Source organism: Melanerpes formicivorus, unplaced genomic scaffold (genome assembly GCF_026170545.1).
Source record: "Melanerpes formicivorus ecotype bairdi unplaced genomic scaffold, bMelFor1.0.p_v2 SCAF_40, whole genome shotgun sequence".
Classification (NCBI taxonomy): domain Eukaryota; kingdom Metazoa; phylum Chordata; class Aves; order Piciformes; family Picidae; genus Melanerpes; species Melanerpes formicivorus.
In genome coordinates, this window is record NW_027142392.1 from 3,604,343 (window position 1) to 3,623,872 (window position 19,530).

At 46.9% G+C, this 19,530-nt stretch overlaps 1 protein-coding gene across 1 annotated transcript in view; it reads left to right on the forward strand.

Annotated features, from left to right (window-relative positions):
* The window catches only part of TPD52 (tumor protein D52), a 106,659-nt gene extending 94,755 nt beyond the window's left edge, over positions 1 to 11,904 (forward strand). The window contains exon 8 of the mRNA XM_068158600.1: positions 11,614 to 11,904. Within this exon, the coding sequence (XP_068014701.1) occupies positions 11,614 to 11,767 (154 nt within the window). The 3' untranslated portion in view covers positions 11,768 to 11,904. The remainder of the gene's footprint in view (positions 1 to 11,613) is intronic.
* Positions 11,905 to 19,530: the final 7,626 nt, after the last annotated feature.

The window sequence follows — 19,530 nt, forward strand, 5'->3', positions numbered from 1 at the left end:
AGAATTGTCTGAATCTGGTTTTCAGGAGCATTTGCATCAATTAGCTGCATTGAAAACTGCAAAAGGAGAATAAAAAATCATCACTACATGCACAGATATTGTCCCATTCTTTTGAACTTTTCTGGTATTTTTTGTTCATGCATAGAGCAGGTGAAACAATTTTCCTTCACACAGTACTAAGCTCAGGTAAATTCTCTAACACTATTCAAGTCTTTGGCTGTGTTTTACCTCAATGGCTCCTACTTGGGTCTTCATTGTTTGCAGTTCCCCCCTTTCCCAAGGTGATTGAGGTGGAGATACCCAGTTTATTCCACTTGCCAGGATAGCCTGGGGATCGTGGGATGCACTAGGAAGTCCATCCAAGTGGTTCCATGCAGGAGTTGTTGGCATCCATTCACCTCAAGCCCTGTCAGATGTGGGCTGGTTTCTCGTAGTGTGGTGTTGTAACCCTTCTCATCCTGAGTTTCAGAAGGACATATTAGTTTAAATGATAGAAGTTCTTCACCATGAGAGTGGTGAAATACTGGAACAGCTTGCCCAGGGATGTGGTTGAGGCCCTGTCCCCGGAGACATTCAAAACCAGATTCAATGTGGCCTTGGGCAGCCTGATCTACTAAGAGGTGTCCGTGCACACTGCCAGGGGGTTGGACATGGTGTCCTTGGAGGGTTCTTTCCAGCCCAATACAGTCTGTCAGTCTGTGTGCTCTTAAAGGTCTTTTCCAGCTGAAACCATTCTGTAAGTGCAGTGCTCGACTAGAGCTGCCTCTTCCCATTCAGGTAGCATTAGACCTGGGTCAATAAGACCTAGAAGTTGGAGCCTAGTGCAAAAATGTGCAATCAATTTTGATTTGGTATGGTCAGGGCTAAACAAGAGCTAAACCATTTTCCTTGACCTTAACTGACTCTGAAAAGTCACTATCACAGTATCACAGTCAGTCGAGGTCCCTCTGCAGAGCCCTTCTACCCTCTAACTGACTAACATCTGCCCCTAACTTGATGTCATCTGCAAATTTGCTGATGACTGACTCAATCCCCTCATCCAGATCATCATCCAGTCATCCACCGCTTCACCATACCTCTCATTGCTTCTCATACTGGGAGCCTCCTGCAGCTGTATCAGATCTGGCACCACAAAGTAGCAGTTTAGATCTGCATGTTTTGGTAGTCAAGATCTGTCCAGTAAAGGTGCTTGGACTGCTTCCTCACCCAGGGATCCCTGTTAGACCTGAACTCTGCATGCCTGAGTTCAGCCCCCTCTGTGCTGAGCCTCCTGAAGGGGAAGTGCTGGACCAGTGTCTCCAAATCCAGAGTTAAATGCCATGGATACCTCTCCCAGATGACAGAGCTGGATTGTTCCTTTTCCCTGTGGACAGAGGTTGTAGGAGCTCATGTAACTCAGTTTCCTCTCTGGAGAAGGCATATTAAGATAACACTGCATACTGTGAGCAGAAAATGCAGTGTTCTTTGTCTGCTGTGCATTGGGTATGTCAAAACCTCCCTGCTTTGCTGGAGCATGTTCCCAGCACGGTGAGCGTTTGAGAGGCTGATTGAAAGGCTGAGCTCTCCTGCAGATCTGCATCATTTGACTCCCTTCTCCCCAAAGGGAAGAGGATGTAATTTCAGACCTTTGGTTAGAGAGTTACAAATATTTGGGGAAACAGATAAGTTTCTGCTAATTGATTCCCTGGGACACTTGTTGCCGCTCTTGGAGGCACTGCTGGCATGAAAGATCGAGGCATGAAGTGATCCACATTGGTGGTTTCTTGTCATGTGGTTGGATTGCACCAGCCAGGTTGGGAAGGAGCAGCTGGAGAATGGGCAGGGAGAAAAGGAGAATATGGTGTTAGTGAGCATCTCTCTAGGGAAGAAAATGTAAAGTTTCTTCTGCTTTTTTCCATAGCCAGGACCTTGACCATATTTAAGTGTTGCTGGGCCATCAGCAGGAAGCATCTTCTGAAGTGGAGAAGAAAAATGTCATATTTCAATGTGACAATAGAGAATTGGTGGATCATTTAAATAGCTGATTAAGCAGGTCTTACAAAACCAGAACCTAGATGGTCATTGGTAAGCAATGCAAGCAGCTCTCCATAGAGAGTCTTTCTACAACCACTGGCTTCCGCTGGGCTTGTTTCCATTGCTTTACAGCTTTGATTTCATGCTGGTGCAAGTTCCTGGTTCACTTTGTCACACTGCTCACCCAGCATCCAGAAAGGCAGCAGTATCTGGACTTTTGTTTTTGGGAGGGGGTGTCTGATTTCTTCTTTCCTCCTTTTTAAACTTCACTTTGCTGATAATCAAAGCCCAGAAATGCATCCATCTTGTAGGCAAATTTTTACTGTCTGTAGTTCGGCATTTCATGAATGACATCTACGTTGCAGTCATAGCAGTTTGTACTGAAGAGACAAGTAGAGCCAGAATCCTCAGGTGATTAGATGAGAAGTAGATGTGTGTGTGTGTTCAACAGCCAAAGAAAGCCTTTCTGGTAAAAACAAATCCAAGCTAAAACTAGTGATGTGGGAGAAACTTAACCCTTTTCAGTGGGCTTGGAGGAGTAGTTGAGAACTGCTGCGGGCGGCTGTTTGCCTGCCTTGTTCAGATTCAAAACTAAAGGAAGGAGGAAGGCAATGAAAGAGCATTTCCTTACCAGGCACTCACACAGGCTATTGTCTGGGAGCTCCCCCACCCCCAGCTCTTTCACCCAGGCGCACACACACACATACACACACACAAAAAGCCAGTTTTGTGTCCCTCTGAGCACACAGATGTTCCTCTTGGCACCCCTACAGTATGGATAGGTTTTTTTGCCGGCACAGAATGTGAGGCTTCTTTGTTGGAGACAAAGTGTTGCCTGTGGTGGGAATTGCTGCAGTGATGGGAAAGTATCGTAATGTATTGTTGGGTGGCTGTGTTTTTTTCCCCAGTAGAGACAGTACATTAAAGTAGCTTTGTGGGCTGTGAATTGTTAGAGCCAAGCCTGGCCAATAACACTCTCTCCTTGGCAAAGAGTCACACAAGGTATGGTTGGCATGGTTTGTATGGTCATGGGGTTTGTCATAGAGTCATGGCATAGTTTGGGCTGGAAAAGACCTTTAAACTCATCAAGTCCCAACCATTCTCTAACTCTACCAGAGCTGGTGCTAAGCCATATCCCTCAGCACCACATCTCTTTTACAGACCTTCAGGGATGGGCATTCAAGCACCTCCCTGGGAGCCTGTTCCAGTGTTTTAAGAACCCTTTCAGTAAAGGAGTTTCTTCTCCCCTGGTACAACTTGAGACCATTTCATCTTGTCCTGTCACTTGTTACTAAGGAGAATTGGGCTAAGACATGGCAATAGGGACATTCAGGGAAGAGTCTGGTACTTTTCAGCAGTCATTTGGGAAGCAGCAGTCCTCTTTTAGCCTTAGTTGATAGATAAATGGGAATCATGTGCTGCCTCCAGGTCATCTAGTCTTAGAATCCCTTCCAGTTCTTCCTCCTTTTCATCAAGCCCACCGCTTCTCACCCACCCAGTATTCTCCAAAGTTGTATTCCTCAATGTGCATCCCTTCCAGACCCCACTGCTCCCTGCCAGCCTTCCTCTGAGATCCCAAACCATTAGTGCCTTTCCCTCCTTTAGCATTTTTCAGTCTCTCCTTGGGCTTCACATGCAACTGAGAATTCAGGTTTCTGCTTCAGCTGTTCAGCAGCTCTGTTTTTTTCTGTCTGTATGTGCCAGCCTGCAGAAACCTGCTTGACAGTATGAGAATGATTTTGGTTTGCTGAAGTGTTTCCTGTGTGACAGCTCCTCCAAACTGTACAAAGCTCTAGGATTGAGCACCAAGGCTGGGCATGGTTTTTAAATTCATTGTCATTGCTCCCATGGGCAATTGTAATTACCCAGACAATTACCCATGGATAATTGTCATTACCCAGACAGTAAGGGGGAGAAACAGTCTGATTTCAATTTTGATAATAGCCATGTCTGGATTATCAAAACCTACTATTTTTAATCCCTTACAAGAGACCTGCTGAGATGGCTGGTGCAGGGAAGCTGAGTGAGGGAACTGAGAGGCCCTGCAGGGAAAAGAAAACTGGATACAGGTGAAAGAACAAAGACTGTGGTGGAGCGAGAAACTGAAAAGAGGATGAGGCTGGCTGGATGAAGGGGCTGGGACTGGGATCAATGAGCAGGCAGCAAGTAAGAGAGGCCAAAAAACAGTCAAACATTTTTTCCAAAGGTAGGGAAAGAAAACTGGAAAGGCCTGGCCAGAGTTCTCAGGGAGACAGAGATGTCATTTCCAGAGTTCTCAGGGAGAGAGAGACGTCAGAGGAGGAGTTATGATTAGGGAAACAGCCTAAGTGTAGAGAGAGAGTAAGACTGAGACTGGGTGTATTGAGAGGAAAACTGGAAGAGGGTTTGAAATGTGGAGGGCTGAAGGTTCAGCACTACGTGTGTGGAAAGTAGCTGACTGAGACAGGGACCCCGTGTGGGAAGGGGCAGGGGCAGGAGCAACAGCAGAGATCACTTGAGGAAAGATGGATGGAGGTTTGAGCTAGAGCACGCTTCTCAGGGGGTTGTTTGCCTTTCTAGGGGGGGGTTGCACTTGGCTACATTTTCCTTTCATTTGAAGCAGCTTCCCTGGTTTCTGATGCCCATAAGCCTGAAGAGCTGTGGGATTTGTTTTATATTTTGTAGCACACTTGGCTATTTTTTAATGTATCCAAGCATAAAATCTTTAATGTTTAGCATTCTGTGAGTTACAAAGCCCTGTTTTAATCAAAATAGTCCATTTGGATAGCTTAAACAGCAGGAAAAAAACACACAAAATTTGGACTAAAGCCTCAGATCTCTTTTAGAGTGCTGTTTCCTCTCAGGTTAAAGGATATGTTTTACATTAAGGGCTGGAAAAGCAACTGGCATAAATGACTGTGTAATGACATAACTGTATCTGATACAAGTTCTTAGATGACAGGAGGCCCCTACTGCAGCTTTCATTTGTCAGATCTTACCTCCCCAGGCCGTGGAGAAAAGGTTACAGCATTCATCTTTGATGTGCTGTGAGGTGTGTTTTAAAATAGAGATTATTCTGTGGATTCTGTCTCTAAAAAGGGAATGATCCTGACCCTCAAAGGTTTGGTGAATTCAAACAGATTCTTGTAGAGACCATAGCAAAAATGTCAGCCTGGTTTTTTAGGATCTGCTCTGTTGGGCACTTGAGGTTTTGTCTGAGTTGAAGGTAAGCATGGTACTTGTTAGAAGATTTTCATGCCTAAAAGCTTCTACTCAAGAGGCTAAATGTCCATCCCCAGTGGAACAGAATTAGATTGAAAGGTTTGGCACCTTTGGCTGTGTGGTGGTTTTAGGGGAGGAGGAGGAGGATGTTAGGGGTTGGAAGGGACCTCTGAATGTCATCGAATCCAACCCCCCTGCCAGAGCAGGACCAGAGAATCCAGCACAGGTAGAAACAAATAGCCTTCAGTATTGCTATAACTAATAGCAGAGCTTGGCAGTGTCTTTGTGGTGCCTTACTCAGGGCTTCTCCATGACAATCCTGAAGCAGTTCTTGTCAGACTTTGCATTTACTTTCTTGTAGCTATAGGAATGAATGTGTCCTTGTTCCCTTCACCTACATCTGTCACACTTTCAGTCAGCTGCTAGTCACCTTAGAAGTCAACAGTGGAGATGCAGGGAAGGGTGACAAAGTCTGTCAGTTTGGGTCCCACAGAATGAAGGTGCCAAGGCTTGACCAATATCTTAAGGTTTTGGGCAGCTCCATAAACAGAATCAGTGGTAATATTTTGTCCCCAGAGGATGAGGTGACCCCCAAATTCTGTGCTCATACCAGTTTGATAGTTCTCTTCCCACCAAGTGTTGGTACATGGTGTGATGTTGGTGTGTGTTCTTGCCTCTGTAAGCTCCAGTTGGCCAGGTATGACCAAGTGCTTAAGAGTGTTTTTCACAAAAGGATCTAGCTAATATCCCCAAGCTCTTCCTGGTATTATTTCCAGTTGCTGCTTCAGCAGTGGTCAGAGCAAAGTGGGGTTTGGATTTGGACTTCATTGAGCACATGTTGTTTTTATGGATGATTGCCATGGGCTCAGCTTCTGTGCTCTTGTTTGAAAGCCCAAGGTGACAATGCCTACAGGAAGGCTGGGGAAGGACTTTTCACGATCTCAGGTAGTGATAGGACTAGGGGGAATGGAATGAAGCTGGAGGTGGGGAGATTCAGGCTGGATGTGAGGAGGAAGTTCTTCCCCATGAGAGTGGTGAAACCCTGGAATGGGTTGTCCAGGGAGGTGGTTGAGGCCCCATCCCTGGGGGTGTTTAAGACCAGGCTGGATGAGACTCTGGGCAGCCTGATCTAGTGTGGGGTGTCCCTGCCAATGGCAGGGGGGTTGGAACTAGATGATCCTTGTGGTCCCTTCCAACCCTGACTGATACTATGATACTATGACTTCTTTAAGCTGATGGTTTCACACAGGCTTATAGCACTCTGCCAGATGCTTTCAAGAATATGAGAGGCTTTTATCTTCCTTTATCCAGCAAACTATCTAGTTCTCTGCTTGCACCTAGCAGAGTATAGACTTCTTCCTTGTAGAAGGATGGCTTTGAGACAAGGAGCAGAATCATTCTGAAAAGATTATTAAGCAAGTGTCACAAATGGTCAATGCTCAGAAGAAAGGAGAGCATGGTTGCTGGCTGAGCTCATGGAAAGAGGAAAACAAATGGACTAGGAAACCAATCCAGCTGAAGTGGCAATGTGTTGGTGAGTCACCAAAGTAAGATGGTGTTTTCTGAAAGGATATCCACGGCAACCCTGGAGCATTTTTGGTGAAGTGTTCGACTGCAGGGAACAGAGATGCTTTGAAAACCCAGTTTTGAGCATCCATCCTTTATTTGAATGACTGAGTGCTGTGATAACAAGTAATGGATGAATCACATTGAAGCTGAAAGGACCTTCAGCTCACCTCTCTGCACTTCAGTGTATCACGAGGCATGACATTTCAGCAGGTTGTCCTCAGCTGAACTGACACATCTGCTTTGACATCTCTTCAGCTAAAGCCATCAATGCCTCAAAAGGCTCAGTGCTTGGAGTCTTTTTCTCTAGGGGTTCACCAATATTATTGGCAAAATGGTGATTCTCATTTGCATTTGTTGGACTTCACTGTCCTGCTGTTAAATGATTTTCCCAAGTAATTCCTTCTGTAAAGGCAGGTCAGAGATTTACAGAAGGCAGATCAACAGATGACAGAATCCCAGGATAGGAGGGGTTAGAAGGGACCTCTGGAGATCATCTAGTCTAACCCCCTGCCAAAGCAGGTTCACCTAGGGCAGGCAGTACAGGAACATGTCCAAATGGGTTTCCAAAGTTTCCAGACAAGGAGACTCCACAATCTCTGTGGGCAGCCTGTTCCAGTTCTCCATCACCCTCACAGTAAAGAAGGTTTTTCTCATGTTGAGGCAGAACTCCCTGGGTTCCAGTTTGTACCCATTGATTGCCTCTCCTCCTGTCACTGGATGACAATGAAAAGAGACTGTCCCATTCTTGACACCAACCTTTAAGGTATTTGTAAACATTGATAAGATCCCCTCTCAGTCTTCTCCTCTCTAGGCTAAACACCCCAGGTCTCTCAGCCCTTCTTCATCAGACACATGTTCCAGTCCCTTAATCACCCTGGTTGCCCTGAGAACAAGATCTTTACATGGTTATTCAGTTTAATGCATGCTCTTTGTCCTCTCTTTACTATACTTTCAAAGAAAGATAGGCAGCAGGCTGCTAAATGCTCTCCTAGCATCATGCTGGCCACCCCATGGTGTACTTGGTGCAGAGTTCACACTAGCTTTCTACTGCCACTTCCTCCTGTCTTGCCCATACCTACAACAACAGGGTTTGCCCCAGCAGTGCCTTCAGGCTCCCACTTAAGGTGTGTGTGTGGGGGGGGGTGTTATGACTGTTCTATCAGGCTGCTGGAAACAGGGTTGTTGTCTTCATGTTGCTAGATGCACAAGGTGTACCTCGCTGGAAAGAGCCACTTCAGCAAGATTTGTGTAGCATTACACTGCCTTCAGCTTGACAGTCATCTGCTGACCTCATCTCTTTCTTCTGAAGAAGGGTTTTATGTGTGCTGGCAATGAGGGATTGCTGGGAAGTGCTGTGTTCTTGCTGAGCTCCTGCCCTGCAGGGCATCAGAGGGTGACCTGTACAAAAAACATTGCAGATCTGTGCCAGGGCAGCACTTTAAGCCAACTACATGTCTGCCTTTGCTAACAAAGTTGAGACCAATATGTGCCTGGTCAGTTTATGTGTCCAAAAAAAGACAGCCTGTATTTTGTTGGGCACATGCAAGGCTAAATACTGGATAGTTAAAGAAAATGCTTTAATGTTTTAACTGATCTAGGTGGGGATGTCCCTGCTGACTGCAGGGAGGATGGGATGGGACGGAGTAGAGTGGAATGGAATGGAATGGAATGGAACACTGGACTGGATTGGACTAGTGATGTATGGTTGAGCAGACCTCTAGTACAGGTAAGGCAAAGGGTTTTCATCTTGATTTGTTCCTGTTCTTTTCCATGAAAACTTTACAGAGAACACTGAAGCAATTATTTGGGTTGCTTCCAACATAGCTTGAAGGCATCTTGTGGAAGTGGATGCTTGAGGAAGGATGCAGCTATACTCAGTGCTTTGCCCACTTCAAGAGAGACGGAGAGAAGACTGCAAGCACTCATTTATACTAGAGAAAGCTCTTTGGAGCCCACTGATCATTGGCTGAGGTTTCTGTTGGGTGCTCCAGTGTGTGCTCTACTGACACTGGCCTCAGGCAGGTTAGCACCTCTGAGGCTGTGTGTTAGAATCCTGGGTAAAACTGGTGTGCTCAAAGGGTTAAAATTGGTAGCTCTTGCAGATAAACTCTACAGAAGTCTCTTCTCCTGGGCAGCCAGTACCAGAACAAGAGGACACAGTCTCAGGCTGCACCAGGGGAGGTTCAGGTTGGATGTCAGGAAGAAGTTCTATACAGAAAGAGTGATTGCCCATTGGAATGGGCTTCCTGGGGAGGTGGTGGAGTCACCATCATTGGAGGTGTTCAGGAGGAGACTTGATGGGGTGCTTGGTGCCATGGGTTAGTTGTTTAGGTGGGTTGGATTGGTTGATGGGTTGGACACGATCATCTTGAAGGTCTCTTCCAACCTCGTATATTCTATATTCTAAGTGGAGAAAGCTTTGGCTCTACCTCCAAAAGAATTGTTTAAAGTGCTGTAGAACATTCCTATGCCTTCACTGGTGAATGCAACTGAAGCACTTTTGTCTGCTTCAAAGTGAATTTAATACTCTTACCTGGTGGTAGGAAGTGGTAGGAGGAAAACACGTGTCTGCTCCACAAACACAGTGCCTGGGGCTTGGGTGAAGGTTAATGGTTCCTGCTGATGGTCAGGAGATAGGATGATCTTGAATACCAGCATTGTTACCTAAATAGAAAGCAAGTCCTTTTGCAAAGTGGAGTAGATCTTTTCTTTCCTTTTACAGTGGTGTCCTGTGTCTCCTAGGACACTGTTCTGGAGGTGAATAAAAAGCCTGCTTTGTTTGTGGGTCCTGCTTCAAGCTTCTGCTTTAACCATAGGATAATTTTATCTGTTTTAAGGCTAAATGTCTTCTTGGTACCTAGTCTCTGTTAAAAAGAAAAGAAGTTGTCTTTTCTCATGCCTCATCCACTGCTCAAACTCATTGACAAAGGCAGAAAAGTCAGGTAATTTATGCCAGAAATAGTATTAGGGCTCAGGATAACTTTAGGGTTGGATGCAGAGGCAGCCCATCTAGCCATCAGCTGTCAGTAAGGTAAAGGTTTGGGTCATGCTAGAGAATATTCTGGAGATTTCTGCCCTCTGCCCAAGTGGCTGAAATCACTGGTGAGCTGTTATCTTCATTTAAGGTTCTCAAGTGAGGAGCTTTCCTCTTCACTCCCCTTCTTACCTCAGAAAATCCTGACTGCTCTGGGGAGCATTCTCTTTGAAACCAGCCTAACAAATCCCAGAAGGTATCCTCCATTTAGATGACCTTAGACATTCTCTTCTAATTTTCTGCTACCTTTGTCTTTACTCCTGTGAAAATGCTGCACACTTGCTTTCATGAGTAATTACCATCAGTTGTGAAACTGTTCTGGTTTGACCTGCAAATCTTTCACAGAGAAAGATTTCCAGCTGCTGAGGTATCAACCAAACATAAGCTGTTCTCTGTCCTTGGTAGCTGTGCTGTCCTCTTCACCACAACAGGACTTACTCTCATTCTGGACAGAGGAAGCAGATGAAGGCCTTGAGTTTCATGGTTTTCGGACAAAGGTGTGGTATTTGCAGTGTGTTGATTCATGCAGGGCATCACAGGATGAATGCTGGCACAAACCTTGCTGGCTGAAGTTCCTCTGTGTAGCTGTTCAGAGCGCCAGGTGATCTTCCTTTGGAGTTTTTAACCCAGCCAGGGGGGTTGCCCAGGATTAACCCAGAGGCATGGGAAATTACTGTGAGAGAGAACTGACACACAATGGAAAAACTAGAAGAGAAAGGCAAGTCCAGCACCTTTCCTTAAGGTGCTTAATTTTCCAAAATGATCTTGGTTGGATCTGCTGAAGAAAGCTGAAACCCAGTTCAGTTTTTCTCCATGCTGGCAAACAGTTGTCAGACAGTACAGGTGGAAGCTGGAGGTGAAAACAAGCAAGGTGGAAATGCATGCAACCAGACATCCCTGTTACATTTTCTGCAGCCTGGAGCTGGAGAATGTCTCAAACTCTCTCTTGCTTTTGCTCAAAGCGATCAAGCTTCACGTCTTCAGCTCTTTATGCTTTGACTGGGACAAAAAGGTATGGCTGGAACTTGAGAAAGGAGAGTAGTTCTCAGCTTTGTTGCTGGACTTTGATCAGCAGGCCTCCAGGTGCTGGTATTGCAGAAATCCTCACTGATTTGCCATGGCTATCTTGACACAGGGTCTGTTTTTAAGACGTGCTGAAGACTGTCATCTTCTAACTTGAAAAAGAAAGAAAGAGAAAAGCCAAAAGAGCATGAAACAATCAAGCCAACCCCGAAGGCAGAATGTTTCACTACAATAGTTGTGGGGTTCCTTTTTAATTATCTGTAATAAAAACCTTACAGATGATATCCACTCTTCAGAGGAGGGGATAAGACCAGCAAAGTTTCCTTGCCTGAGGCCCAGAGCTGGGAATACAAACCATAGTCAGCTGGCATTGTGCTTTTGTGATAATAGCAATGTCACCACTGATCTAACCATGACTTGTCCTCCCCTTTAATGATATGTTGTCCTGCAGATAATTGTGTGCATGATAGCAGATGACACAGGGAAATGTTTTGATGGAAGACACAGACAATTTCCTCTATAATAAACTGCTCTTCTATAGAGCCTGCATTCCCTCAGTGGGATGTGGTGGTGTCTGCTCCTCAGTGGACAGGGCTGTCATCAGCAGTGTCTCTGTGGTGTTACAGTGTCCCAGCAGCTGCAGAGCTGGTGCATTACAACAGCGGTGTGCTTCCACCACAGCAGGGGCTGCAGGCAGGAGAGCAGCCTTAGGAGATGCCAGAGCATTGCTTAAGATGAACTTACCTTCTTCCCCTTCTCCCTTCTCTCCACAGAAAGTATCAGAGGGGAACCCGAGTACGCCTGAGACTGCTGGATCTTGAGCTCACCTCTAGGTTTTTGGGTGCAACAACTGACACAACCTTGCTGGAAGCTGATGCAGTGCTTTTAGGGCTTGCAGAGAGCAAGCAAACAAAGCAAAAGGAGTAAATTTCATGTAAATAAATTCACTTAGTGCTCCATAGCAATTTATAAAACTGGGATGTTTCCTCAGGGAATAAATGAAAAGCTTCTGCTCACTTGGTTCTGTAAATAATGAGATCAATAAAAAAACAATAACCACCTCAGACCTGATTCTTGCTCCATTTTATTCCCTGATCTTTCTAGCTCTTTGCCTTTAGCTTTCAATGTGAAAGGTTAACTGAGCTTCTGCAGGTAAAAGGAGTTGGATGCTCACATACCCTTGTAGAAAGTATTCCAGAGTTTGTCTTGCCATCCCAGAGGGATGTTGATCTCAGACATCATACTTCCCTGGAGGAAGTCCAAAGCTTGCTGTCATGGTCCTCCTTCCACTACAGTGTTTCAGACAGAACATCAGTAGTTCCTGCTTGCCAGGTTGCAAGTACAGGACATCTGCAGATACTGGGTTTAATCTGTTGTAAAAAGAGATTGAAAAACTGGCTGGATACAGCTGGGCCAAATGAGTTGCAGTGGTTGGAATTAGATCCAGTTGGTGGCCAATCACTAGTAGTGTTCCCTGTGGTTCAGTACTGGGGCCAGTCCTCTTTAATATCCTTGTCAATGATCTGGATGAGGGAATTGAGGATACACTCAGTCAGTTTGCAGATGACACTAAGCTGGGAGGGATGTTGATCTGCTGGAGGGTAGGAAGGCTCTGCAAAGACATCAGGACAAGTTGGATTGTTGGGCTGAAGCCCATTGTATGAGGTTCAATAAGGCCAAGTGCTGGGTCCTGCACTTGGATCACAACCACCCCATGAATGCTTCAGGCTTGGGGTAGCATGGCTGGAAACTGTCTGGTGGAAAAGGACTTGGGGGTGTATGAACATGAGCCAGCTTGTGCCCAGGGAGGCGGTTGAATCGCCATCCCTGAAGGCATTTGAAGGATGTGCAGGTACAGTGTTTAGTGGCATGGTTTAGTGGTGGACTTGGCAGTGCTGGCTGTATGGTTGGACTCAGTGATCCTTAAGGTCATTTCCAACTGGAGCGATTCTATGAGTGTGTGAAATGTGAAATAAAAGCAAAAGGAAAGCTGAAGTGTCTTCCTCCTTAAAAACACAGCCCTGTGACAGAGGGGTTTGACTCTTTCTTACTCCTCTGCCTGAAAGAAAAGCTTGACAAAAGAAAACTTCTTTCCTACCTGTGCCCATTTGTAACAGGGAGAAGAGAGATACAGAGCAGACATCACCTGCTAGGAGGAGTTTCTAAAGTATGTCTCATGCATGATCTGTCAAGGGGAATATTTTTGATATAAGGCATTTATTTGCTCAGAATACTAAGGGGAATGACTTGGAAAACACATAACCATTCTGAAGGGAATGGGCATGTTCTAGCAGATCCTTTTAGCCTTTTGCAGACTGCAGGTTGTTTCTGGAATCAGGAAGGATCCAGCAAGAGAGGGGAAATCAACCAGTGTGAGCTTACTTTGTTTAACAAACTCGTTCATCTCCCTGACCTTGGCAGGGAAGTTTGAACATGAATTTCATTGGGTGTAGCCTCCAGGTAAAGAGGTAGCGCTGGAGTAGGAAAACAAGGCCACAAAGGGTTTAAAATATCCTAACACTGGAGTAGGAAAACAAGGCCACAAAGGATTTAAAATATCAAAGAGAGATCCTGGCTGTGGAACTTACCCAGCCTGCTGCCTCAGCCTTAAATGAGTGATCTGAGAGGAAAGAGAGGTGTGAATGTTTTGGGAGCAGGCCAAGAGCTGTTTCACAGTAGGGAATCATACTGGGATTTTCATCAAACCTTCAGAGCTAGCCTTCAGAGATGTGGCTGTGAGAGACTGCAGTGGTTGCTGTTTCCAATCCAGCTTAGTGTTTTATTTGGAAACCCAGAGATTCACATAAACCAACCCAGTCTACCAAACCATGTGGTTGAATCTTCAACAGCTTTAGGTTGCTGCTAGGCTGTTCTGGCCTTTGGAGAACACGTTCTTCTCACAGCTCATCTTCAGTGACCTGCAAGGCAGTTACTTATTGAAGCTCTGTGCTGGATTTGGCATGAATGATAGAAAGCAGACATGTGGAAAAGGATTTGGGGGTGCTGATGGATAAGAAGCTGGACATGAGCAGAGAGTCTGTGCTTGCTTTTTCTATGAAGTTCACCCTACCCCACAGACATTCCTTACTCCACCCAGATGTTTTACCTGAATGTCAGTGGTGTTTTCTGGTTCTGTAGATGTGCTGACAAGGAAAAGGTAACTTCAATAAAAACTGAGTCAAAGCTGGTTTGGATTTTAGCTGAAACAATACTTTGCCTTTTGTGTTACTTAAATCCTGTTCTGAAGGTTTTAAGAAGTTTTCCTAGAAGTCCATGTTTTGTTTCACAAACAGAAGATGAAACACCTTGTGCCAAGAAGAAGGGGGCTGTCTGTTTTCAGTGGTGCCCTGTGATAGGACGAGGGGCAACAAGTACAAACTGGACACAGGAAGTTTCACCTCACCATGAGGGAAAACTTCTTTATGGTAAGGCTGCTTCAGCACTGGAACAGGCTGCTACAGCACTGAAACAGGCTGCTTCAGCACTAGAACAGGCTGCCCAGAGAGGTTGTGGAGTCTCCTTCTCTGGAAACTTCCAACCCCCCCCGGATGCTTTCCTGTGTGACTTTCCCTAGGGCATCCTGCTTTGGCAGGGGGATTGGACTTGAGGTCTTTTCCAGCCCCTAACATTCTATGATTCTGTGATTCTCTACATACTTGGAAAGCAAAACAGCTTTATCATGATGTGGAGTCAGAAGAAAAATAAACACAGTTCACTGTTCTTGTGATGGCTGAGGTGCTATAAGGAGACCTGGTCAATCCCCTTGCACTTGTCTGCCTTTTCATCTTACAGGACTTTAGGTGAGGAGCTGGGGGAGAAGGGAAAGGCTGAGGAAATCAGGCCTGCCTATCTTGCACCACAGCTTTGGCACTGCTCTTTCCTAAAGAAAAGAACACATTTTGCTTTTCTTTGGGGCATTTTGAAGAGTTCCAGTTCCTCCTCAGTTTCTCAATAATGTCACATCTGTAAATCAGGCAAATCATTGTTCAAGGGTTTTTTTTTGCCTGACAGCATTATTCCCTAATGCTGAGAAGGCTTTTCAAGTCTTCTGTTTTGGCTAGAGAGCATCTCTGCTGGATCCAAACATTCACTCCATGTGGATTTTACTAAGTTTTGCATTCTGGGGAAGTTTTTCTCACATCTGTAGAGTCTAGACTGTCCAAATGAGGCTGGGACCTTGTCATCTGGCTGTGAGCCAAAATAAATGTTATCCCTGGTACAGACCCACATCCCTGTGTTAGCCTAACATAATAGAGTTGTTAAATAAATGGTAGAATAAACCTTTATTTAGAATAAACCAAACCAGGTTGGAAGAGACCTTCAAGATCATCGTGTCCAACCCATCAATCAATCCAACCCACCTAAACAGCTAACCCATGGCACCAAGCACCCCATCAAGTCTCCTCCTGAACACCTCCAATGACGGCGACTCCACCACCTCCTTGGGCAGCCCACTCCAATGGGCAATCACTCTCTCTGTATAGAACTTCTTCCTAACATCCAACCTAAACCTCCCCTGGTGCAGCCTGAGACTGTGTCCTCTTGTTCTGGTGCTGGCTGCCTGGGAGAAGAGACCAACCTCTGTCTGTCTACAACCTCCCTTCAGGTAGTTGTAGAGAGCGATAAGGTCACCCCTGAGTCTCCTCTTCTCCAGGCTAAGCAACCCCAGCTCCCTCAGCCTTTCCTCATAGGGCTTGTGTTCCAAACCCCTCACCAACTTTGTTGCCCTTCTCTGGACTCATTCCAGCAAGTCAACCTCCTTCCTAAACTGAGGGGCCCAGAACTGGACACAGGACTCGAGGTGTGGCCTAACCAGTGCAGTGTACAGGGGCAGAATGACCTCCCTGCTCCTGCTGGCCACACTGTTCCTGATGCAGGCCAGGATGCCATTGGCCCTCTTGGCTGCCTGGGCACACTGCAGGCTCATGTTCAGCCTACCATCGACCAGCACCCCCAGGTCCCTCTCTGCCTGGCTGCTCTCCAGCCACTCTGACCCCAGCCTGTAGCTCTGCATGGGGTTGTTGTGGCCAATGTGCAGAACCCGGCACTTGGATTCTTCTTTCCTTCTTGGTCTTTCTCAATGGACACTGTAGTCACTCTGCAGCTTTGGGTTAACAGCTGAAAGTGGCAAAACACTCAAATCCTTTTAGAAAGCTTGGTATTTAAAGTGGTGAAGAAGGTTGGGCCTTTTTCTCCTGCCTTTAATGAGAAATCAAACAACTATAAAAATAATCAGCTCTGTCATTAGACAGCAGCTGTTGACTGTTCTTTCCTTCACATAACAGCAGCTTGGCCACTTCAATCTTTGTGTGTGTCTTCTCAGCTTCAAACCTGGTTTGTGCTTAAGACATGGGACATACAGACACCTGAGTGTTACCTCACTATCTCAGTCCAGTGGCATGAGGAAGGCAGTTAAGGGTTTAATATTTCTCATCCCAGGAAGAGGAGCTGACCAAATACAACAACAGTTGAAATACTGAAGTTGAAGGCCACAATCTAATGTGCCAGTTACCAAATGATACAAGGGGAGGCATCAGAGAGCTCAGGGTACATCCTGGTCTGCTGCACAGGTGTGGGCATCATGTTGAATGATGGTCATGATAACTGGGAATGACACTTGAGGACTGGAGGAAAGCAAATATCACTCCTATCTTCAGGGGCCCAAAGGAGGACCCTAGCAGTGCTCAATGTCAGGACCAGAGGCAGTGGGCACACACTGAAACAGATGGAGGGGGTCCCTCTGAACATCAGGAAGTGTTTTCACTCTGAGGGTTACTGACCACTGACACAGAGAGGTTGCCCAGAGAGGCTGTGAAGTTGTCATCCTTGGAGGTATTTGAAAGCTATCTGGACATGGTCCTGGACAGCCTGCTTTAGGTGACCTTTCTGGAGTAGAGGGGATGGACAAAATGGCCCTCAGAGGTCCCTTCCAACTTCAACCATCCTGTGATTCTGTGATCTGTTGACATGTTACTTCTCATGCTGCTCCAAACACTGCTTCTTTTGGTAAGTTTGTGAAAGCTTAGAGCTTCTTCTATATACCCTGACATGAAGATAGCCTGCTCCTGGGAATCCAATTGCTAAAGGGCTGCAGGGAATCATGATTTTCCTGAGGTGTCAAAGGTGGAAATTAGTACCTTCTGCATCTGCTTGAGGCTGGCTGGTTTGTTCAGCATGGCCTTCCCTGCAGTGGAAGGGAGCCTGGCTTTTGCCTGTGGCTGCTACCATCTTCCCCTTCCACTGAAGGCATCATTCATTCCTACTGCCTGTGTTGGCAAACCAAGAGCAGGTTCAGCCAAACCTGGTTTGCCACAGGTTCAAGGTTCCTGTACACCATGATAAGGGTGTCCATCAGCCACAACAACTCAAAGGGCAGTTTTGTCACTGTGGCTGCCAGAAGCATCTTACAGCTGACAGAGCTGTTCTCCAGGGATAGTTTTTTGGAGCAGTGGTGCTCCATGAACTCCTATGTTTAAATGTCCTCCCCTCCTAGCAGCTTCTAACTCCTTCTCCATCTGCTTAAGCCCTTGTGTGAGCTCCCCAGGCTTGTTGCAAGCTAGCATGGATCTAGCTGTTAAAGTACTTCCTCAGAGAAGGACATTTAAATAGGCCTGGTGTGGTTTACTCAGGATCACGTAAGTGCTCAGTTTAGGCCAGTTTAGGGAAAGGGTCTGGAGCGTAGGTCTGGTGAGGAGTGGCTGAGGGAACTGGAGGCTGAGGGCAGACCTCATTCTCTACAACTACCTGAAAGGAGGCTGGAGAGGGGAGGGATTTGCTCTTTCTCCCTAGGAACAAGTGATAGGACAAGAGAAAATGGTCTCAAGTTGCACCAGGGTAGGTCTAGGTTGGATATGAGAAGAAACTTCTTCACTGAAAGGGGTCACAACCACTGGAACAGGCTCTGCAAGGAGGTGGTTGAATCCCCATCCCTGGAGTGTTTCAAAGAGGCAGAGATGTGGTGCTGAGGGACAGGGTTTAGCACCAGCCTTGGTAGAGTTGGAGAAGGGTTGGACCACACGATCTTGAGGGGCTTTTCCAACCAATACAATTCTAAGCGCTTAGTGTGAGGGTTTGTTGTCCCTGGTACTGAGGGCCAGACTTCACTCTCTGTGACTGAGCATTTCACGAGCCCGTTTGGGTTCTCGCTGGCTCCTGGCAGACCACCTTTGTGTTCACAGCAGCGGTTGGGGGGGCAGGGCCTTCAGCAAGCTCAGGAAGGACACATCACTCCCGTGCCCGGAGATTTCCTCCACCAGGTGAGCAGCGGCGTGGCGAGAGCCGGCGCCGGCGGGGGCAGGCAGCTGCCCACCAGCTGAAGCTGTGAAAGAGCAGCTCGCTTGGAGATGGTCCTGCGCGCTCCTTGCACGGCGGCTGCGGCCCCCCGCACAGGCGGAGCGCCGGGGAGCTGCGGTTTCAGTTACTGACTGAACGACCCCGCGGAAGGGTTCCTCCCGGCCCAATTAGCGCCGCCGCTCGCCCGCCTCAATGCGGGGTTAAAGCGAGCTGCCCGCTGAGGCGGTGGGCGCGGGGCTGGGCGGGCAGGGGAGCCAGCAGCACATGCCGGGGGGGCCGGGGCCGGCCGCCCATCCCCAGGGCGCTGGACCCTTTCAAGCGAGCTGCGGCGCGCCGGGTTCTTGTGTGAAAAACAAGGGGCACAATGCTGGAGTCGTAACCTCCTCACCCCTGACGGCATGGGAAAGTGCACTCCTCAGCTGGTGGGGAGAGAAAGGCTGCTGCAGGCATGAGAAATGTTCATAAAAACGCCGTTTAGGAGCCTGCCCTTCTCCCCCGCACATGTCAGCTTGCCTATCAAGCTGCCTAATTGGAAAATTAGGCTGGCCTTAATTTAGAGCCCTGAAAGTTCATGCCAATAATTTCCCAGAGCCTTTTTTCCCCCTCCCAGTTATTGTTATAGACAGTTTCAGCACATTGGAAATCTTTACTGTCCAAAAACCCCCCAAACAACAAACCAAAATGCACGAAGCCCCACCCAGCAGGAGCAGATCTCTCACTGCAGAGAGATTCTTTCATTTGTATTGTTGTGCATCTTGTGAAGGGTCATCTGGAGACAAATGTGAGCCCCTGTTGTTCTCCATGCATCATTCCTTATCTGACTGTATGAGCAGAGCTGAGCCTACTGTAATTTACAGCATCTTCCCATCTTCTCCCAGAGCTTAATTCACCTGCTGCTGTCTGTCTGCTGAGGCTCTGAAAACAGCACTGAGCAGAGGCTGCCCTGCAGGTGTAAACATCTTACCCCCAGGGTCTTGAGTCTCCCAGGGCACTGCTGATCCTGAGTCATAGAAGCCATAGAAGGCTGGTGCTAAACCATGGCCTTCAGCACCACATCTCCACCTCTTTTGAACACCTTAAGATACATGTAGTGTACCAAGGCTGTGGACACATCCTCCCTGGCTCCCGCTGAGTCTGCTGCTCTTGCACAGCTGCTCTGCTACTTCCCACCCCAGAAACTCACTCCCACGTGAGTCTCCAACCAACTTTAACCCTGCCATTTGTACAGTTTAAGGTTAGTTGGTCATTCTGGTTGCTGTTTTTGGAAGATGTGCTTATAGAAGCAGGGACAGGGAGTAGGAGGTTGGGCCAAAGGGCATCTGGCATGAGCTGGGGGCAGTTGCCTTTCCATATCCAAGAGAAGAGTGCTGTTGAGCACTGGTGCAAGAGAATGCCTA